Here is a 21,987-nt window from a genome sequence, read left to right on the forward strand (position 1 = left end):
TCAACGGGCAGCAGCTCTTGCGAAAGGAAAGCACTGTTATTTCGATTCTATAGTCGAATCACGTCAAGGAAATGGACAAACGTGCGCCTTGTAGACTTGCGTCCGCTTGTTCGCTATAGAGAAGCGGCATCAACATAGCGCAGGACCTGGTGTCATCAGTAAAGTTTGTAAAGTTAAGCTTTCTTTGCTTGGGCCAATAGAATAGGCGTGGGACGTTATGGCACAAGGTTTCTAACATCCCTTAGTGTATTGATATAGATCTCTCCTATACTCTCTATGTATGCATACATCTGTCATGACCATTCTCCCCCCAACAAGCATCATATATCGCATTCGTCATCGTGACATTGCTGCCTCGGCGTCTCACACAGTGCCATCCGCCCAATTTCATGCTTGCATTTCGACATAACTTGTGAACGGCGATGTGCATAAACATTGCGTGAGATTAAAGTTGTGACCTGTGCGGCGGATTAACTTATACATTGCAGAACTCCGAATAATCTCCTGCCACAACCGCTTCGCACAGGAAAAAAAAAGTGTGCAAGTGTAGTGCCTCGTCGATTAATCCTGTCAGCCGTCTCTACAGCACCATCTTAATTTGCAAGAACAGTAGCATGCTACACTCCAACCATCGACGCTGAGTGGTCAAGCAGTGCTTACCAGTTGAAATGCACATTTCAGAGAGACGGGCTGGAATTGTTTGCCTGGTGGCTAACATCACTTGTCTATATATATGAAAGTAATGATATGGAAAATGACATGTTAATAGAGAGTTTTAGATTAGGGGGCCCCAACGCTTGCGTTAAGACTCTTTAATGCCTGCGGCAACCCAACGTTCACGCAGGGAATACTGTATATAAGAAAATAGGCTTATGTAGCGCAATAGCCGGTGCCTATTATTGGCGCTAGCTACTTCGTTTTAAATAGAAGTACTAATAATGAAAGCCGCAAGTAGGCATGAAATTGCATAACGACACAAAACCCTACTGTAAACTCATATAAATGGGTCAAACACTCATAAACTTAAAATAAAGATATATGAAACATACTCAGTCTAAAATCCGGTCACATAATTAGGCTATAAACAACTAGCAATAAATGTTACGTAAGAAGTACTGAAACGCTAAGTATATTCACACAACTACACTATAAAGTTATGGTTATACAGGAATAAAACACGGAATAAGTTCGCAGGAATTAAGGCACATGAAGTCGGAGACGGAATGTAACTTTAACCGCCGGTTTCTCGGTCAATCTTCCGTAATGGGTAAGGGCGATGGTATAAGGAGCAAGCAATCGAGCATATCTTGTGTGTCACGCCCTCGCGAGCATCTCACGCGCCAGTCGCTGCTGAAGAAGTTGAAGCGGAAGACGAGCCTCTAGGCCGTTCTATTTCAGTCAATCCCTGTTCGAGGCGGTCTCCCTGTTCCCCGTTCCGGTCCTTACCTGGCCATACTCTCGGCGAAACGCTGCCCGCTAACTCGTAACCATGGCTGAGCCTGGCCCCTCGGAAGCAGCGCACAAGAAGCACCCATCACATACGAGCTCGAAGCAGCAGCACCATCATAAAGGCGCCGACAACCAGGTCGCAAAGGCAAGTGAAGCGCTCATCTATAAGTGCTCCTGCAGCGTGCCGGCGTTCCTCAAAGTTTGCTCCATGGACACCAAGGTGTCCGAGTCCGAGTTATACGCTACGCAACAATATAGGAGAGAACTGCTTTTTGATATCGCGCAATATCTCGGGGCGGGCGTTAGTTATTTGAGACATTTAGTAGGAGACGAATTTGGATGAAAGGCACCAGAGCAGTAATTGTTTGCAGTTGTCACTCTGAGGAAGACACGTCCTCTTGCAGAAGCTTGCACTCCAGGTTGAGGTTTCTCTGGTTCGTCCACTGTTAATCCCATTGACTTCATCTTACTGTGACAGCTTTGTTTCGCATGTTACTAAAGACTTGATGCTCGCCTCCAACGTTTGACATCAAAACAAAGCAAAGAATTCGCAGCACTCAGTAACGCACGCACTCAGCAACGCACGCACGCACGCAATGCGAAGTCCGTCACGCTCTCATGGCTGTTCACACGTTTCGCTTGCTCCCGCTTGCGGCAGAGCCTATCCTATGGGAAACAAAACGACGGGCTATCCACTTCGGTATATGCGTGAGTCTCGCTTAAGTACGTTTACTTATTTTACATTTTCTCTGCTCGCAGGTGACGGCTGCCGCTGAAACAAAGCCCGTCGGTGAGGCCGCGGTATCCAAGATGTCGAAAGCGTCAAAGCGCTCGAAGAGAACGCTCACGTGCAACGATATCACGTCGAATAGAAGGCTCACGTCCCACGAGATCGACATGCAGAACAGAAAAAGTGTGAGCACTGTAACGCACTTTCTGAACTCAAGCTTGCCTGTATACGTAAGACTGGTTCCACTTTCGCAAACTGTATCGTCGAATATATAATCACTGCAAGCATGTATTCCTTAAACGCCAAAGACGCTCTGGCAGTCAATTGGCCAACAGTAGTGGAACAAGGAATGTCGTTGAAGCCAATTTTTCGACAGCGGGTCTAGTCTTCGTCAGTCCTTGCCGATACGTTAGCTTCGGTGACGTTCCTTGTTCTAGCCTCTCTCTTGTTTTGGATCTGTCAGTCAATCTATTCTATACTGACATTGTGCGGTGAAGTCACAACCACGCAAAAATAAAAGAAACCAACAACGATGCTGGCAGAAAATGTATCTTTTTTTATATCTCGTTTAAATTGATAAGGCGCTCCTTTTAGCTGCACCGTTGCATTTGGTTGCTAGAACAGCATTGATAGTGCTTCGCACATAACACACTTTAAATGACGGGTGCCAGGGCACCCTGACCCCCTTAGATCAGCCAGTGCCTTGATCCACTGATGTTTCAATATTTCTCCCAATTTCTGCATACATAAAAGAAAAGTGATTAAAAACACAGGATCATCAAGGATTAGCATGGCACCTTGAGTCATGCGCAACAATGACGATAACGCTAACAATAGTTTCCGCATTTGCAACACGATGTGTACAGCTGAATTAGTATTATGCCACGCCACCTGTGAAAGCTACTGAACGACAAAAATTGGAGGACGCTTAAGCTTCGCCTTTAAGAGTGGAACGCGATAGCGTTATCGGGCCCCGTTCGCATACCTTTTTTCTTTCAATGGGCTTCACTGCAACACATAACGTGGGAAAGTCAACTTACAAAAAGAACAAACCGGCAAACGATAATTTACATCTTGTGTACGGTGATACCGAAATAGGGTTAGTAAATCATATAAAAATTCTAGGAGTTACATTTTCAAGTAATATGCTTTGGAACGAACATATCAACGGCGTGTTGGAACAGTTATCGCGCGTTGTGGGCATGGTACACCGTTGCAAAACAGTGTTACCAAATAATGTAAAGCTTTTACTGTATAAATCACTTTTTTATTTACACCTTACCTATTGTTTTTTTGGTATAGGGCACTACAACTTACACAAACCTACAAAAGTTATACTTGATGCAGAAGAAATACATAAGAATACTTTCCAATTTGCCGTATGATGCCCACACGCGCGGCTTGTTTGAGCAGGCTGGGATATTACCCGTTCATAACCTGTATGCATTTAAATTGACTGTAGCAATCAGACGCGAGGTCAAAGAAAATAGACATTTTTTACATGACCTTTCCAACCTAGAGCAAAACGTTACATCGCTTGACACACGAAGTAAAGACACGTGGAAAGTAAAAACACCCAGAACAAATTACTCAGAAGGTAAACTATCGTACATTCTTCCCAAACTACTTAACAAATATGTGAAAGCCTGTGTTGATCCCTACAAGTGTACACTGCCTAAACTACGTGAGCTACATATGTTAGGAATCTAAGTTGCGTTACTGCTATGTATGTCTTTTTGTTTTGTGAAAGCCTGTGTTGATCCCTACAAGTGTACACTACCTAAACTACGTGAGCTACATGTGTTAGGAATCTAAGTTGCGTTACTGCTATGTATGTCTTTTTGTTTTTGTTTGACTAAAGTGTGCTATGCTTCTTGCCACTGCTGTATGTACTACACAAAGGTAGCTGCGGGCTCTTGTCAAGCTGCCTCTACAAAGAGCAGCTTTTACCCGCAGCTTTCCTGTCAGTGAACTGATGAAAATAAAGATTATTATTATTATTAAAGACCAACCTTACACCGATCCCCTTAACGTCGGCTTCACTTTTAAACAGAAATGCATTGCTGGGAAGACGTTTTTCCAGGGGCAATATAAGTCGTCTTATATTAAAATGTAGAGCAAACGCGCCTTCTTCTGACGCACGAAAGGCCGTGGAGGGGGGGGGGGGGAGGGGGAGGGAAGGGAGGGGACGTTTAGCTGCGGCACCAAGTACCTATTTATATCAGAGGCTCCGGCAACAGTCAGCAACGCCGCACGCATTTTGTGCGAACGTGGGCAAAACGCCGACGGCGTCGACCACAGTTCTGCGTGTTGCCGGTGCTGCTGCATGTCCAAGTTTATACAGCTGATAAAGCTACTCTCATTACTCCGTATAGCTCTCTACAAATTTGCTATCGCAATTGATGCTTCGCCTTTCAGGTGAAACTGCGACAACTTTTATTAAAGACCAACCTTACACCGATCCCCTTAACGTCGGCTTCACTTTTAAACAGAAATGCATTGCTGGGAAGACGTTTTTCCAGGGGCAATATAAGTCGTATTATATTAAAATGTGAAGGCCCTAGCACGTTTTTAAAAATTATTTTACTGTTTGCCCCGACACGAGCACGTGTCAAAAACGCATTAGGCAGTGAAGTCCCAATTTGACCTGCCGTAGGGAGCCTACATGCAAGCGCTTGCATGTAGGCTCCCTAACCTTCCGAGGATGCGAGCGCCATCTGGATGGCATTTTCGCAACCCGAGCGCGCCGTGTTGGTATGGTAGAAATGCTGGAAAAGGGGTTTGTGTTTCCGCGTAACAGAATCATGTTTTCTCGTACATTCAAATAACAAACCGACGTCACCATGTCTGTAGGTTGGGGTTAAGTCGTACTTTACCATTTTTGTGACGGATTTTACTGTGAGAAATTCAATTATCGTTCACCAAAACCCTGCACCACGTGGAGGGCCTGCGCGATCGGGGTGTTTGGAGATGATTTTCTCCGCCACGGATGCCGGCATCCACGCCGACGCCAGATTTTCTGCGACACGGGGCCCTTAACGCTTTCGCGTTAAAAATCATAAAGCCACAAGCCGCGGAGACTAACTGGTGGTGACGTTGTGCGGCTTAGTTACATTTTTTTTGTTATATTATTGCGATAGCAATTATATGGACACTCCAGGCGATTCTCCGCCGTCGCCATGCTGTTCCGTATAAATTCCGAGGGCAATCTTGCGAGGGTGAGCCGAGAAGGATGGTGGCTTGATGCGGCGACGTCTTCTCCCGCGCGCAAGAGGTGGAGCGGGGAAATTTGCGCGCTGTTATGCGAGGGAAAAACGGCAGGTTAGTGCACATAATCTCCTCTTCTACTGCGGTGGCAGGGCGCGACCGGAGCCACATAAAAAGTGACAGTTCCTCTTCTACTGCGGCGGCAGGGCGCGACCGGAGCCACATAAAAAGTGACAGTTCCGCCCGAAAGGCGAAGCATCGATTGCGATAGCAAATTAGTGAACAGCTATACGAAGCAAGGAAAGTAGTTTTATCGGCCGTATATACTTGTAAACATAGGCACACTAACCAAAATAACAAGCATGGTTTCACACGTGCACAAGCAAACATGAACACATCTCACTCAATGACGGCGGAAACTCGCTTTCATAACGCTGGAGTGAAGAAGCGCGGCGGCTGCAGCGAGCAAATTGACCTTCGTGCTGCGTCTCGCATCAACACGGAACTAAGCTGCGAAAACACAGTGCACGTCTGACTGTTACCCGACGCGGATGGGCTTTCAAGATAGAGCAGCCTGGACGGCTTACCTCTTTTTAGACGGCTCCTGCGCGCGCGGCCGGAGTAGAACGCGTAGAAAATTCAAAGAAAAGCTGCCTCCTTTAATTTTAACAATATCTCACGGACATCAATGACTGATCTAATAGAAATGCCGAACTTCAATCCATAGCACAACAAAATTGTTGCTCCAGTTTAAAATTCTTGTCGTCGTCTCTCATAAACGCCTTGTTACTGGAAATCGTCAGTCGGTCCGGTCCAGTCAGTTATGAAGCAGAAGGTATACACAAATTTACCATGCTTAGGATAAAAAAGCATGAATGGGCCTATAGGTCTAAACACCTAGACAGGAGGAGGTGCAGAATTACACGAGTGATCTAACGAAAGGAACCCAAACCCGCTTACAGATTTCCCCAACTATAAACTGGTTATGCGTCGTATAGAAAAAAATTGGAGGGCGCCTTTAAGAGTGGAACGCGATAACGTTATCGGGCCCCGTTCGCATCACATTTTTCTTTATGAGTAGGCATCACAGCAACACACTACGTGGGAAAGTGTGCTTCACTTTTAAACACAAATGCATTGCTGGGAAGACATTTTTTCAGGGGCATTATTAGCCTTCATATATCAAAATGTGATGGCACTAGGACATTTTTTTTATTATTTATTAATTGTTTTCTGTTGCCTCGAGGCGCGCGTGTCTAAAACGCATTAGGCAGATTAAGTCCCAGTCCGATGCTGATGATGCTTTATTAGCATCCCCTTTGAAAGTGGGCGGCGACGAATAGTCACCTAACCTGCTTGATTTAATCAGGGCCGCGATTTTGTAGTGATGCCTTATGACTTATTTTGGAATAGTCTTATCATCTACCACTCATGGCCGGCTGATCCCGTTGATAACGCGAGCGGACCGTCGCTCTGACCACTGACAAAGCGCGATAAGCGCGAAAAGGCATTATTACTTTAATGTCATCGCTACAAAATACCGGCCCAGGTATGCTATCCTTGTTATCTAGCATTTTTGTATACCTCGCATTATTCTTTTTCAAAAATTTACCTTGTACCGCTACCTATGATTTTAAGAGATCAGGTCGTATCCATGTTTTCCCTGCTTCTTTAGGGGCGAAGCTCCTTAGGGTCCCGCCTTGTCCGCCGTCGCGCCATTGTAGCCACGCTAGTACTCGCCGCTCCCGCTAGAGGGGCAGCTGTGCTCTCTTTCTCTCTCGTTACCGACGCGCTCTCGCTCTCTCGTCCGTAGCTAGGGGCGCTGCGGTGCACAAGAGCGTTCTTTCCCGACGCGCGCTATCTTTCTCGTCCGTAGGGCGCTGCGGTGCACAAGAGCGTTCGTTCCCGACGCGCGCTATCTTTCTCGTCCGTAGCTCTGGTTTACCCGAATGATCCCCCGGTGCTTCGCCCACTCATCATCGTTCACGTCGTGGATATGCGGTGATTTCTTTTCCACCAGTACTTCTAATCGTCTCTTGCTTATCTTTGCGGCTGCCGAGGACGCGAGCGCCATCTGGATGGGGTTTTAGCAACCAGTCTACCCGGGCGCGCCGCTGTTTTATGGTAGAAATGCTGGAAAAGGGGTTTGTGTTTCCTCGTAAGATAATTGTTTCAAATTACAATCCGACGCGATCATGTCTGCAGGTTGTGGGTAAGTCGTACTTTACGATTTTGTGACAGATATTACTTTGAGAAATTAATTTTTTTTCGTTAGAGGCTTGCGCCACACGGAGGCTTGCGCGGTCGGGGTGGTTCAGGATGACTTTCTTGGGCGGGGCCACGCCCTCAATGCCGGCGGCGACGCCGACATGGGATTTTTTTGCGACACGGGGCCTGACGCCGACACGGGACACGGAGCCTGCCCATGCTGCCTGCGCAGCATGGGCAGGCTCTAAAGATATAAACGTGCTTTGGCGATGCAGATCATCGAGGCCGCCGATGCCGAGCAGAAGAAACGCAACAGGATACTCGTGGGGGTCGGCGTGGTGGCGGCGGTGCTAGTCGTCACTGGGGCAGGGCTCGTCTACTTCGTCACTGCACCGGCCAAAGCAATCAAGAAGGTGGCTTTATGCGACAGCAAGGACTGCCTACTGCACTGGTATGACCGTCAGCAGGGCCATCGACCACAGCGTGGACCCGTGCGTCGACTTCTACAGCTACACGTGCGGGAAATGGCAAGACGCCCATGAATCAGTCATAGACTCCCTGATGGCTGATGGCATGCATAGGTGCAAACTCCCTTCGACGTTCCTTATTTAGCTCAACCATGCGTTCACACACACACACACACACACGCACACGCACACGCACATGCACACGCACACACACATGCACACACACACATGCGCACGCATACACACACACACACACGCACGCACGCACGTAACATACTGGGGAAGGACCCTTCGTTATACAAATCCCGCAGCCATGCACTGACGGACGCTAGCGCCGCTCGTTAGCGTGGTCTTTCTTTATTATTGCGATAGCAATTATATGGACACTCCAAAGCAGATTTCTGCCGCCGCCGTCGCCGTCGCCGTGAGGTTCCGTATGACGTCAACGGCGATGAAATCGTCGCCGCGCTCCGGACGCTGTATGTGCGAGTGAAAGGGGGCGAGGGACGCGCGCTTTCACGGGGAGCGAACGCACGTCGGAGAGCAAACGCGCGTTCTGCGCCGTGCTCCCTGAAGGGCTGCAGAATTAAGCGTCTCTTTCCTCCTTTCCATATATACAGAGCAAGCGCAACTTTTTCCGTCGCGCGAAAGGCTTTGGGGGGACGGGAGGGAGGGAGTAAGGGGAGGCGACGTTTAGCTACGGCACCAAATACGTATTTATCTAAAAACGCCGCGCGCGTTCGGTGCGAAAGCGGGCAAAACGCCGACGGCGTCGACAACAGTTCTGCGCGTTGCTGGTACTGCTGCATGTCCAAGTTTATACAGCTGATCATCATCATCATCATCATACAGCTGATAAAACTACTATCCTTACTCCGTATAGCTCTCTACTGATTTGCTATCGCAATTGGTGCTTCGCCTTTCGGGTGAAACTGCGACAAATTTTTTCGTAATACGAATTGAATAAAACACAGGACCTTAATACTATAGGTACGACAATTTTTAGCAATAAGTATAGCGTACTTAATAACCGCCGACTTGGATTCACCATTACAAAGGATTCACCATTAGTTAGCATCAAGTGCTTACAGGTATATGAGACTTTCTTTGCCGGTTTCAAATTATAATTATTATTTAAATGCGGACAGCGTGCTCTATTTTATCACTATGAGTCATTGTAATTTCATTTCCATCAACTTCTCACAACACATACTGGCCATCTGTCAGTCCATTAAGGCGCCAAAGTCTAAAGCCCCTTTAGGCAAGGTCAGCTTGGTAGTGCTTCTCGTCTCCAAGCGAAGACACAGAACGCATGGGGGCTCTGCTCATCGAACATAGACAACCAGATGCAGAAAACCGGCTTGACTCGCAGGAGAAAGCTTCGCATTAAAAGGACATCGCGAGCGCGCAACGGCGTGAGCACAGCGGACGGTGCAGCTAGCAGTATACTTAACTATACGGCTCGCAAACGTGCGGGAAATGTTCGCTGATACACGGGAACGATACGAGCAAGGGAAGCAGACGACCCATGCGCTCGTTCTCTACGGTCAAAGTCGTATGTCCCTTCCGGCTAGAGGTAATGGCGGCGTCTTTTTTTAGTTTCGGTTTGAAAAACATCTGTTCTTGCGAGCATATTGTGACGCATCCACTTGTATTTCAAGCGTAAAATTTTTCACAGAGGCTACTGTGTGTCTAAACGATCTGAAATTCGGCTTTTTACGCCTCCGAAAATTTCGTTGCAGTTGCTCTTTAAGTGTCATTTCATCATCATCATCAGCCTATATTTATCTCCACTGCAGGACGAAGGCCTCTCCCTGCGATCTCTAATTACCCCTGTCTTGCACTAGCTGATTCCAACTTAAGCCTGCAAATTTCCTAACTTCATCACCCCACCTAGTTTTCTGCCGTCCTCGACTGCGCTTCCCTTCTCTTGGTATCCATTCTGTGACTCTAATGATCCACCGGTTATCCAGCCTACGCATTACGTGGCCTGCCCAGCTCCATTTATTCCTCTTAGTGTCAACTAGAATATCAGCTATCCCCGTTTGTTCTCTGATCCACACCGCTCTCTTCCTGTCTCTTAACGTTAGGCCTAACATTTTTCGTTCCGTCGCTCTTTGTGGAGTCCTTAACTTGTTCTCGAGCTTCTTTGTTAACGTCCAAGTTTCTGCCCCATATGTTAGCACCGGTAGAATGCAATGATTGTACACTTTTCTTTTCAACGACAGTGGTAAGCTCCCAGTCAGGAATTGGTAATGCCTGCCGTATGCACTCCAACCCAATTTTATTCTTCTGTAAATTTCTTTCTCATGATCAGGGTACCCTGTGGGTAACTAACCTAGACAAACGTACTCCTTCACAGACTCTAGAAGCTGACTGGCGATCCTGAATTCTTGTTCCCTTGCCAGGCTATTGAACATCTTTGTCTCCTGCATATCATATTAATCTTCAACCCTGCTCTTACACTTTCTCGATTAAGGTCCTCAATCATTTGCTGTAATTCGTCCCCATTGTTGCTGAATAGGAGAATGTCATCTACAAACCGAAGGTTACTGAGATATTCGCTGTTGATCCTCACTGCTAAGCCTGCCCAGTCTAAGAGCTTGAATACTTCTTCTAAACATGCAGGGAATAGCATTGGAGAGATTGTGTCTCCTTGCCTGACTCCTTTCTTGATAGGTAACTTTCTACTTGTGGAGATCCAAGGTAGCTGTGGAATCCTTGTTGATATTTGCCAAGATATTCACGTATGCCGCCTGTACTCCTTGATTACGCAATGCCTCTATGACTGCTGGTATCTCTACTGAATCAAATGGCCTTTCATAATCTATGAAAGCCATATAAACAGGTTGTTTGTACTCCGCAGATTTCTCGATTACCTGATTGATGACATGGATATGATCCATCGTAGAATATCCATTCCTGAAGCCAGCCTGTTCTCTTGGTTGGCTGAAGTAAAGTGTTCCCCTGATTCTATTGGAAATTATATTGGTGAATATTTTATACAATACTGAAAGCAAGCTAATGGGTCTATAATTCTTCAATTCTTTTACGTCTCCCTTATGAATGAGTATAATGTTGGCGTTCTTCCAGCTCTCTGGTACACTTGCGTCGTGTACCAGTCGTCAGGCATTGCGTGCAAAGGGCCACAAGCTTTTCAAGCATAGTATCTCCTTCATCTTAAATTAAATCCACTGTTATTCCATCTTCTCCAGCAGCTTTTCTCCTGGTCATGTCTTGCAAGGCCCTTCTAACTTCATCGCTAGTTATAGAAGGAGCCTCTGTATCCTGTTCAACACTACTTCGAATGAAAGTAGCTTGGCTGCTCTGGGTACAGTACAGATCAGTATAGAATTTTTCCGCTGCTTTTACTATGTCATCGCAATTGCTGATATTACCCTGCTTATCTTTCAGGGCATACATTTTGCCTTGTCCTATGCCAAGTTTTCTTCTCACTGATTTCATGCTGCGTTCATATTTTACTGCTTCGTCAATTTTCCCCGTTTTATTTTGGAATATTGCTTACTTTCTTCTTGTTGATAAGTTTTGATAGTTCAGCGAATTCTATCTGGTCTCTCGAGTTTGACACTTTCATGTTTTGTCGTTTCTTTATTAGGTCATTTGTTACTTGGGAGAGCTTACCTACTGGTTGCCTTACCTCCCACTTCAATTGCTGCTTATGAGATCAGCCTAGTTACGGTTTCATTCATTACCTCTATGTTGTCTTCATCTTCCAAATATCTTCATCTCACCTGAACAGGAATTGGCCTCCCTGGTGCAGTATTCGGCCACTACCTCCCTCATTACTCCAAGAATTAAGTGTCGTTTAAAGAGGGTCAATCAGAAAATCATACAGTTATACCAGCTCTGCAGCTTTGCCAAGGTTGCTTCAACAGTATACCGACTACTCTTCTATGGCCAAGGCAGCCAAAGTAAAATTTCACAACAGTTGGCCTTCAAAGGGACACTCGCGAGAAGCTCTCAATCAATTTATACTTATAAAGTAGCCTTGGATAACTCTATTTTCGTCAAGTTAGCGATACTAGGCCTATTGTTAGAAGAAAAAAAATGAAGGGGAAAGTTCCACTTTCTAATTGCGTGCTCAAACCCCAGCGCCGGTACGTCAGTGTGACGTCACGAATTTCAAAGTACTTCTTCGATTTTGGGCCGCCGCGTTGGTTCGCTAAAAGTTCCCGAAACGTGCCATGCTCAATCATCGGCTCCTTCAGAACACTATGTTCTTTTTTATCGTCAAACAACTATAGCACAACCCCTGTAGCAGACGCCGCTAAAATTGCTTGACGTAACGGCGATTCTGGTGGGGGAACTTCAAGAAGGCGTCGCCTCCCGTCTTGCCGTGCTGCACATTTTTTTTTTTTAGATTCAGAAGAGTTGGATTCAGGAGAGTGGGGTTTTTGGCATTGCAAAACAGTACTTCACTAATTCAGGTGAAAAATGTTTTCTCATTATAGTCAGTGATAACAGTGCGACTCACTCCACAAAAACGCAGTGGACCTGGCCTTCACCTCTTAAAGAGAGCCGTGCCAGCTGCATGGAGTTCACTCACAACTTAATGACTTTGCTCTGCTAATGCAGTTGCAAGGCCAATTGGAAAATTTAAGCGCATTGTATCAAGCTAAGATATCACCTTTGGCTGAGCGCTCTAATAATTGACTCGCCGTGGTGACCTTGTGGCTTTGGTTTTGCGCTGCTGAGCGCTTTGTCGTGGGATGAAATGCCGGTCGCGGTGGCCGTATTTCGATGGGGGCGAAATGCAAGAAAACCTCCCGTGTACCGTGCATTGAGTGCACCTTAAAGAACCCCAGGGGGTTAAAATCATTCCGGAGTCCCCGACTACGGCGTCCCCTTTAATCAAATCGTGGTTTTGGCACGATGTAATTATAATTAGCACCCCTGAATTTCAAAAGCACTGTAATAAGGATTACCGATAAAATTTGCCCAAGACCTTCGGGTTTCATCCTAAAACCAGTGACACAGATCCGTACGGAGAAAACATCCGCTTTAAACACGCAACACCGCTTCACGTCACAGAAAGAAGCAAAGCTAATTTGGCTGGCGCATCTATGCAAATTGTGTTTGTGTTGGCCAGCGTATACATATAACCTATTATTCTTAGGCTGTCACCAACTATAGTCAGTCAGTCAATCAATCAATCAATCAATCAATCAATCAATCAATAAATCAAACAAACAAACAATAAATAAATAAATAAATTTATCGATCAATCAATTAATCAATCAAGTAATAAATTTTATTCCGTCTATTTCACAGACAGAGGAGCGGCGAATAAGGCGAGCCCGCTGCCCCCATTACAAGGGTTTATAGCAGCACAGACATAATTATATATTACAAAAACATACTAATAAAAAAGTATCTCTTTACACCCCACGAATCAATCCCTCTCTTGCCTACGCAGGCTGATTAGGGATTTGGAAAGAGAAGACAAGAGCGTCACCATGGCCGAGTCGTTCTACTTGAGCTGTTTGAATGCTGCCAAGCAAAAGGAAAAGAACCTAAAAGATTTCCTCGAGTTCAAGGCTTCCTTGGGATTGGTGTGGCCGGAGGCGCAACCCACGGGAACGCTGCACCCACTCGACGTGATGCTGAACCTAGCGATGAGGTGCGAGTCACTTATACCACGTATATGCGACAGACCAGTGTGGTCGACCCATTGATTACTTGAATTTACAAGGCCGCGAACGAAGTACTACAGGAACCTGAAATATAGTTCTGTTCGCCTTTTCCCGAGACTCAGTCCGGCTGCATTTTAGGTGGCACAAATTATTTATGAAGCCTATAAAACTTTAAAACAATATTTTCTGAGGCCTGTTTACAAATTTCTTGTTCACACCAATGCATTTAGAACTTGAGAATATTTCTTGACGAATATCTATAGGCTCTGCTCTATAAGGATCGAAGTAAGAACAATGTTTTGTTCAAATCCAGTATGACTGTATAAACATTATGACCCCTTTACAAGTAAGCAAGATGACTTAAACAAACGTATAGAACGTTTATTGCCTCTATGAACTTATTTGTGGATTTCCTCTGCAGACAATATTACAGGCTATCTTTTGTTTTCTTTTTGAGACAGTGCCGACTGTTTTTTTTTTTTTTTCCTTTATGGAACAGCTATGTGCTTAGCGAACTTGGCGTTTTTGCAGAGGCGTTGTTAAGCGAGGCGGATATACTGTTACGGTAATAACTTAATTTCCAACAGAATAATTGATAAGCAAGTTGTTGATCAACCTTGTTCATTAGAAACTGGGGGGGGGGGGGGGCAGTTTAAATGTCGAATTTGAAGGCAGTCGTTTTTTAAAGCAGGTCTTTTTTTTTTCAGTAAGTTTTGGAAAATCGCATACACGTGATTTGATATATTTATAATCGAATTTAAATGCTCCATCCAGCAAATATTGAAACCGATCGTGCCGGGAGCGCCCGAAAGGCAGTCCCGGTGTTACGTCATAGGAAACGCCCCTTGAAGCGCGTGACGAAGCACGTGACGAAGTTTGGATGTTGTCACATCGCGTCAAATACTGATATATCACATCACGCAGATGCTTGCCAGGCGTAAGTGCCATATCGGTATCTGCGCCGACACGCAGCAGTTCAAGTTTCGTCGCGCTTTTGTCACGGGCGTTCCTGTTTGACGTGATAGCGGGGTTGCCTTTCCTGAACTCCTGGCGCACTGATTTTGATATTGAATGGTGGGGGGGCATTAAAATTATGCTATAGATATCTGAAATTATGTGGAATTTTACAGATATTTAAACAATGGGGGTGCATTAAAATGTGACTGCCTGCAAATCTGCCACATAAACAATCACCCTCAATGTTCTAACGAAATGCTAATTAACAAATGTTTTAGTTTTCCCTTTAACGCTTGCGTTCATAGCGGCAAAGTATATATGTCTCGCTTAGCACTCGTCTGCAAGAAAACGCCACGTTCGCTATGTTCATAGCCTTCTAATAAAAATCTGCATAATATTAAAAATCTGTTATGTTACTTAATGACAAGGCGGAAAGTTCTACTATTAGTTGCCACGGGATATCTAAATTTATTTATCAAAGAAATCATCGGTCATAAATTGACGCTTTCGCACTCTAATTTACGTTAGCGTGCGAACACGTTAGCCCTTGCAAGTTGAATTTCTCTCGCATTTTTTTTACTGGGATTTATCCATAAATTTTTTTTGGCACTGAGGCACCTCGTGGCGCTTGCTGAAAGTTGTAAGTTTTTTTTTTTTTTTTTTTAGTTTAGCACGTGGATCGCTAAATGCTGCACACGATTTAAAAAAAATCGTTTGAACTAAATGATCACGTGGAGCCTTCGGTCGGCTCATGCTATCCGATGAGGCGGACATTATATTTGCACGACCAATTGCAATGTCCCGGTGGGTAATTAGAAGGATTCCCTATATAACTTTTAATTTACTCAAATGAGCCCGCTTGTACCAAACTTGAAAAATTTTTTAGCAGAAATTTTACGACTAGCGCACTTTCGAGATATCCGTGCCCCAAATCTGCAAACACATCCATTGACCGTTCCTCCTAGCATTGTCCCGAAGTATACCTGACGCGTTTTCTGGAAAGCCAACGTATCTTGCAGCAAAATTTAAGGCCGTATATCTCGGAAGTGGTGGAAATCTTAGGATTTCTTTTTCTCAAGCAAACATGACAGCCCTACTGCGTGGCATCGATGTCGCAATTCCAAGAGGATTCTTAAAGCGAACAATCAAAGTAATTTGCGAATCTCTTTAGTTATCCACCCGGACATTGCAATTTTTTAATGAAGTTAACTTCCGTCTCTTGTTGAAACGCACCTTAGGCGGAACGGCGCTGTCAGTGGCGATTTCTAAAAGTCTGTTAAGTTGAATTCTAAACGAGACACTCTGAACACTTTTTTTCCGGCTTAGAACAACGTTTGTTTTGTTTAATCAATTGCAGAATCGCAGAGCAATTTACAACGAAGTTGTTTCTTTCGAGTATTTGCATTAATAACATCAGAATAATAGCCTGTAATTGAACTACATACTTTAAGACGTTCCCTGCAAGTGACTCACCAGTTTGTAACCTAATTGCCCGCATATATAACCCTTGCCATCACTTGCTTAAGGAATTATAAGAAAGCATTCATGAGCCATTCCATTCTGTGAAGATGCACGACCAGCGAAGCTGTTTAGAGCACGACACAGAGGTGACACAGGATATTGAACAAAGGTACAAGCATATTTATTGTCCTGATCAATGGTCATAGTGACGATAAGTACGCACACACATTCGCGCATCACCTCTGCTATCAAATCTGTCCGTCACGTAAGACGGACACATTTCCTTAAATGGCTCATACGCCCGTAAACGCGGCTTTCCCATTATGACGACAGAAGAGAAGTGAAATTCTACGCAGGAATGATGAGTGGCAACGGAGCCAGCTGTGGAAGAAGACTACGAATGCGTGAGCAGTGAGTGGCACGAGCGCGTTCACGCGGTTGCGCCGATGGGCGCCAATCCTTTCCCCTTGGTCGCCTTATGAGGCGCACACTACGTCACGCACTACGTCATACATTCACAGAGACACATCGTTTTAGCTCAGAGCTTCACTCTCACTTTTTAGGGGAGAGTTTTTCCGCGCGGACACCATAAAATCCCGGATCCTAGCCATAAAAGCTTCGCTGTAAAAGTCAAACTTTACCCAACTATATTTAACTTCGCGTGCACATTGGACTTGATTGATCGGTCCTTCTCCCTAAATTTGGTTTTAGTAGCAGTTATAGTTTTTCCGTAAGACGAGTTTACAGATCCGTAACATAGCACCAAGTTCTGTAAAATGCTTCCGTTAGAACATCTACAACGGCCAAATTTCATATAATTATGTATATACTAACGGAATTTGTTGCAACATTTACGATAGTTTTGCAAAAGTCCTGCTTACATATTAGTAGTGTACTTGATAGCGACGTACAATATATAAATTTTGTGCGCTTCAGATGTATACCATTACATGAGGTTTACGGGCGTGATATTATTTTCGTTGCTGACTTACATGGCTGTAAACTTGAGAGTTTCGTTTTCTGAAAGCCCGTGATTTTCTGCGATTTCTATTTTTTTTAAATGCAGGCTCAATCGAAGATTCGCTTCCAGCAGTCACTAGATATTAACAACAATAGCATAACTTGTGCATGCAAAGTTATAAATACATAATTACCATAATTAACATAAATAAAATTAACATTTTATTTTCAATGCAACAAACCTCATCAAATTTGGAGCTGAGGTTGGTGAGAAAAACGATTTCTCAGTTCCGATTTATTTAGACAGGAACCCCCGAGCTAAAGCTTCGTCTTAAATTCTCTCCGTTTCCTCGAAATATAAGCTTGGCGAATGATGCAGTTTTTTTAACGACACGTACCATGAAGACACGCATTTAACGTTTTCAGTTGCTTCTATTCGCACGTGTAGCTTCGCGGTATTGTTTCTAGGGAAGATCAGCCCCGCTTGGTAATATGCACTGCGCTATCTGCTTACTAGGATCACTTCGCAGAGAAATTAGTCAGCTTTACGTTGAGGGCTTTTATCTATATAATTACATAGAACATACCTGTCTAAGTATATGGAAGCAAAGGAATCACGGTGCGTGACATACACCAAATATGATGAGATTTGTTGGATTTAAAACAAACAGTTTAAATACAAAACTATTCCACTGAAGCCCTTCCCATTCTTGCTCAAAAATTTCCTGCATAAATGCTCCGCTTTGGTGAAATTTTTCACCGCCTTATCCTACAATTTTACTACTAATTTAAGGTCAAGGTCTATTTCTTTCTTCTTCCTGGGGTTTTACGTGCCAATTAACCAGTTCTGATTATGAGGCACGCCGTAGTGGAAGGCTCCGGATTAATTTTGGCCACCCAGGGTTTTTTTTTCCAACATTAATTCACTCATGTCGAAAAATTTTCATTACGAAAAAAAAGTGAATTGGTAGTACTAAAACAATGCACTCTTTTTCTGTGACGGAACGTAGCTCTCAAATTTTCGGCCAAGAACGTTTTGGAGCGATGCTTAGGAGACAGTGATTACTTTTAAAATCGAATAGGAAGTGTCGAGCTCGAAGGTTGCGCATAACCTATACTTAAGTTAAGAAAATAAGCGATACTCGAGTCATGTGTGAGCACAAAAAAGAAAGGGCATTCGGCCAGAACTAACCTACGATGACTATCCAAGTATACGAATCGCCGAAATACGCCATGTTTAAGGCGTGCACTTGAAGCCTCGAGAGCTGCGCACGTATACGTGCGTCACGACTGACCTTGCACGGTCTCATTTATCGAAGTGACATTTCTGCACTTCGTATCTCTTGCAAACTTGCGATTTCATGCACACTGTGACGCGCTCGCAGATGCGCCCGCGTCCGCCTCTAATGCTATAAAGAAATGCGTGATCGACGGTACGATCACACCTCCCGCTTCCCGCACAGCTGCCCAATAATCCAACCATTAGGCCATGATCGGACGCACGCTTCGCCTGTGCCAAAGGCGCTCTTTAAAACGTTTGGCGCATGCATCACGTGCCAGCTTCTCTCATTCTTCGCTCGTGACAGATAGCTTTTGAGACACCGTGTTAAGACTGCACTACCTTCGGGATCGGCCAACGTTTTTAGGCAAGGGATCGGCCAACGTTTTTGGGCCAGACAGTGATACCTCCAAAGATGGTGAATTCCGCATTTATCGATACATCGCAACAATAGAGTACCCTCGAATACCGAAGTAATATTATCTGTACGCCTGCCACTTCTCTCATCAGGTGGGACATGAACTTCTTCTTTGACGTGAGCGCCATCTACAGTTACGGGAGGCCCGTGCTTCTCATAAGTCGCGGACGCCTGGACACTGGCTGGATGTGGCGCGTCTCGGAACCCTGGACTGATGCAGAGTACGTAAGAATTGTGCGAGAGCACTTCGGCGTCCTAGGTGTCCAGTCTGTCGACGTGGGCATCAGCGTCGAAGAACTTCGCAAGATCGAGGAAGCGATCCTCGTCGTCAAGAACCGCTCACTCCACGCCGATCTCAAGCAGGAGTGGTTCGCGGCCAGCGTTCTTGAGAGCAAGACACCGTCGGTACCCTCCGGCATGTGGCTCGAAATGCTTGCCAAACACGACGAGCAGTTCACCTGGACGGCAAGCTCTACGGTCATCGTCGATGATGTCCGTATACTCATCGGCCTCGAGCAGCTGCTCTCGGAGCATTCGGGCCGCAAGCGCACACTTATGATCGGCTTGACCTGGGTTTTCATACAGACTCATCTATGGGCTGTCTGGGGCGAACCAAAGCTGCGGTTCCGTAGCGACCACGAGCAGCGGAAGAAAGAGGGCTGCGTGCATTACGTCGACAGCAAACTGGGCGTGCTCATAGCGCACAGGATTCTGAAGGAAAGGTTCGGCGCGGTGCCCGGGCACGTCAAGAGTGCTTTGAAGCGAATCAAGGAAAAATCCAAGGCGCTGGTTAAAAACCTCACCTGGGCAGACGACGCCGTCAAGCAAGAGGTCTGGCTCAAGATGGACCGCATGACCCGTATCGTGATGCCGTCGCTTGAGTTCTTTAGCGAAAAGAGCCAAGAGCAGCTGTACGGTGCGTTCGCTAACGCGACCAATCAGAATTTCACGGCTAACTTGGTGAGCACTTCGCTGATACACCGCTTGCTGCGAAACGACTCGCACTTCGCAGATACCTACAACGTGCGCTTTCTTCCGCGCTTCGGGCTCAGCAGGTACCTGTACCTTCCGAACACGTTGCAGATCGCAGTGGCCAGCCTGTACCCGCCGTTGTTCTACATGGATGCTTCCTTGGCGATTCTGTACGGCGCCTGGGGCTCAATTGCAGCACGGGACATGATGAAGGTGCTTGACGCAAAGGGAATTGGAGTTGCGCACAACGGCAGCGAGGTTAGGTGGATGGATCCCCCGTCCGAGTCAGCTGCCGCTTACATTGAGAAGACCAGTTGCAAGCTTGGCACCACCACCACGGACACCACCGATGGGGAGCCCGTGGGCCTGATTCCAGCCGTGACCGCTCTCGAGTTGTCTTACGCCGCCTTTAGGGACGCCGTGGCTTCCGACTTTCGCGACCTGGTGGACTTCAGGATCCCTCACTTGGACGAGTACACCGACGAGCAGGCATTTCTTCTCACCTTCTGCTACGTACAGTGCGCCAAGAAACCTCCCAAGAAGGGAGACGAGTGCAACGTCCCGGTTAGAAACTTCCCACATTTTGCAGCGGCGTTCAATTGTAAGCCGAACGCCCCTATGAATCCAGCCAATAGGTGCACCTTTTTTGATATAACTAGAAAACGAATATAAGAAACATTTTCTTCGATTTTCAACATTCATCTCCTGACCTCGTTTTAACCCTTGGGCGACGCGCGAGTCCGCAGTTGCCACGCAGTGGCTACAGGATTGCGTTGTGTCAACATCACTGCCTATTCATCTTATTGCTTTTGGACATGACATGTTCCATAACATATATTGACGTTTCTTTTCCTTACGACTCTATTGTTATATATCTCAATGCATGTCGAACTTAAAAATTAGTGCGTGCGTGCGTGCGTGCGTGTGCGTGCGTGCGTGCGTGCGTGTGCGTGCGTGTGCATGTGTGTGTTGTGCGTGTGCGTGCGTGTGTGTGCATGTGTGTGTGTGTGTGTGTGTGTGTGTGTGTGGTGTGTGCGTGTGCGCGCTCTATTCTGGACACTACAGAGGGGGCATTACGTTAGCCAGCTAGCCTTGGCAAGACAAACTTCTCCTCTGGCGCCGCTTCTCCCTCCCATCGGGATCCATCGGGGCCCATCGGTGATTTCACTCTTGGGAAGACGGCACATGGTTTCCGGATTTTATATGGCATTGTTTTGTTGTGGTAGCATTTAGTGACACCGACATTGCGATCAGCCCGCGCCAAGCTCTCCATGATGGCAGAAACGACTAGAAATTACCGCTTGCCTATCACATTGCACAGGTCAATTTCACACGAACCTTCTTACATTTAATTTGCTAAGATTAAACATTCATACGTAATGCCCCTTCATAGCCTCACAAGCATGGCAGCTGCACTGCCGCTATTATGCACCTTTTAACGCGACAGCGTTAAGGGCGCCGTGTTGCAGAAAATCCGGCGTCGGCGTCGGCGGAGTCGTCCATGAGCGAAAATTTCCGTATATATTTAGGTACATGTATATGCCGCGCCTTGTATATGTATATGCCGTGCCTTTAATATGAAGACAAAGATAATGTTCAATAGCCTGGCAAGAGAACAAGAATTCAGGATCGCCAGTCAGCCTCTAGAGTCTAAAGGAGTACGTTTATCTAGGTCAATTACTCACAGCCGACCGTTATCATGAGCAGGAAATTTACAGAAGAGTAAAATAGGGTTGGAGTGCATACGGCAGGCATTGTCCAATCCTGACTGGGAGATTACCACTGTCGTTGAAGAGAAACATGTACAATCATTGCATTCTTCCGGTGCTAACATACGGGGCAGAAACTTGGAGGTTGACATTGAAGCTCGAGAACAAGTTAAGGACCGCACAAAGAGCGATGGAACGTGAAACGTTAGACCTAACGTTAAGGGGCAGGAAGAGAGCGGTGTGGATCAGAGAACAAACTGGGATAGCCAATATTCTAATGGACATTAGGAGAAAAACATGGAGCTGGGCAGGCCATGTAATGCGTAGGATGGATAACCAGTGGTCCATTACAGTTACAGAATGGGTACCAAGAGAAGGCAGGCGCAGTCGAGCACGGCAGAAAACTAGGTTGGGTGATGAAGTTAGCAAATTTGCAGGCGCAAGTTGGAATCGGCTAGAGCAAGAGAGGGGCAATTGGAGATCGCCTTCGTCCTACAGTGGACATAAAAAAATTGG

At 45.8% G+C, this 21,987-nt stretch overlaps 1 protein-coding gene across 1 annotated transcript; it reads left to right on the plus strand.

The window, feature by feature from the left end:
• Nucleotides 1–2,184: 2,184 nt before the first annotated feature.
• LOC125947441 (neprilysin-1-like) lies at nucleotides 2,185–20,441 on the plus strand. The gene is made up of 4 exons (XM_049672155.1): nucleotides 2,185–2,364; nucleotides 7,870–8,175; nucleotides 13,499–13,702; nucleotides 18,883–20,441. The coding sequence occupies exons 2-4, from the start codon at nucleotides 8,048–8,050 to the stop codon at nucleotides 20,432–20,434; spliced, it is 1,884 nt and encodes a 627-aa protein (XP_049528112.1). The 5' UTR covers nucleotides 2,185–2,364; nucleotides 7,870–8,047; the 3' UTR covers nucleotides 20,435–20,441.
• The last annotated feature ends 1,546 nt before the right edge of the window (nucleotides 20,442–21,987 follow it).

This window comes from Dermacentor silvarum, chromosome 8 (assembly GCF_013339745.2).
Source record: "Dermacentor silvarum isolate Dsil-2018 chromosome 8, BIME_Dsil_1.4, whole genome shotgun sequence".
Classification (NCBI taxonomy): Eukaryota; Metazoa; Arthropoda; class Arachnida; order Ixodida; family Ixodidae; genus Dermacentor; species Dermacentor silvarum.

Bases quoted from the DNA above. Each gene is read 5' to 3' on its own strand.
- LOC125947441 (XM_049672155.1), top strand. From the start codon at position 8,048: ATGACCGTCAGCAGGGCCATCGACCACAGCGTGGACCCGTGCGTCGAC. The intron at 8,176-13,498 runs GTGCAAACTCCC...TTGCCTACGCAG, and splicing joins ATGGCTGATGGCATGCATAG to GCTGATTAGGGATTTGGAAA. The intron at 13,703-18,882 runs GTGCGAGTCACT...TTCTCTCATCAG, and splicing joins ATGCTGAACCTAGCGATGAG to GTGGGACATGAACTTCTTCT.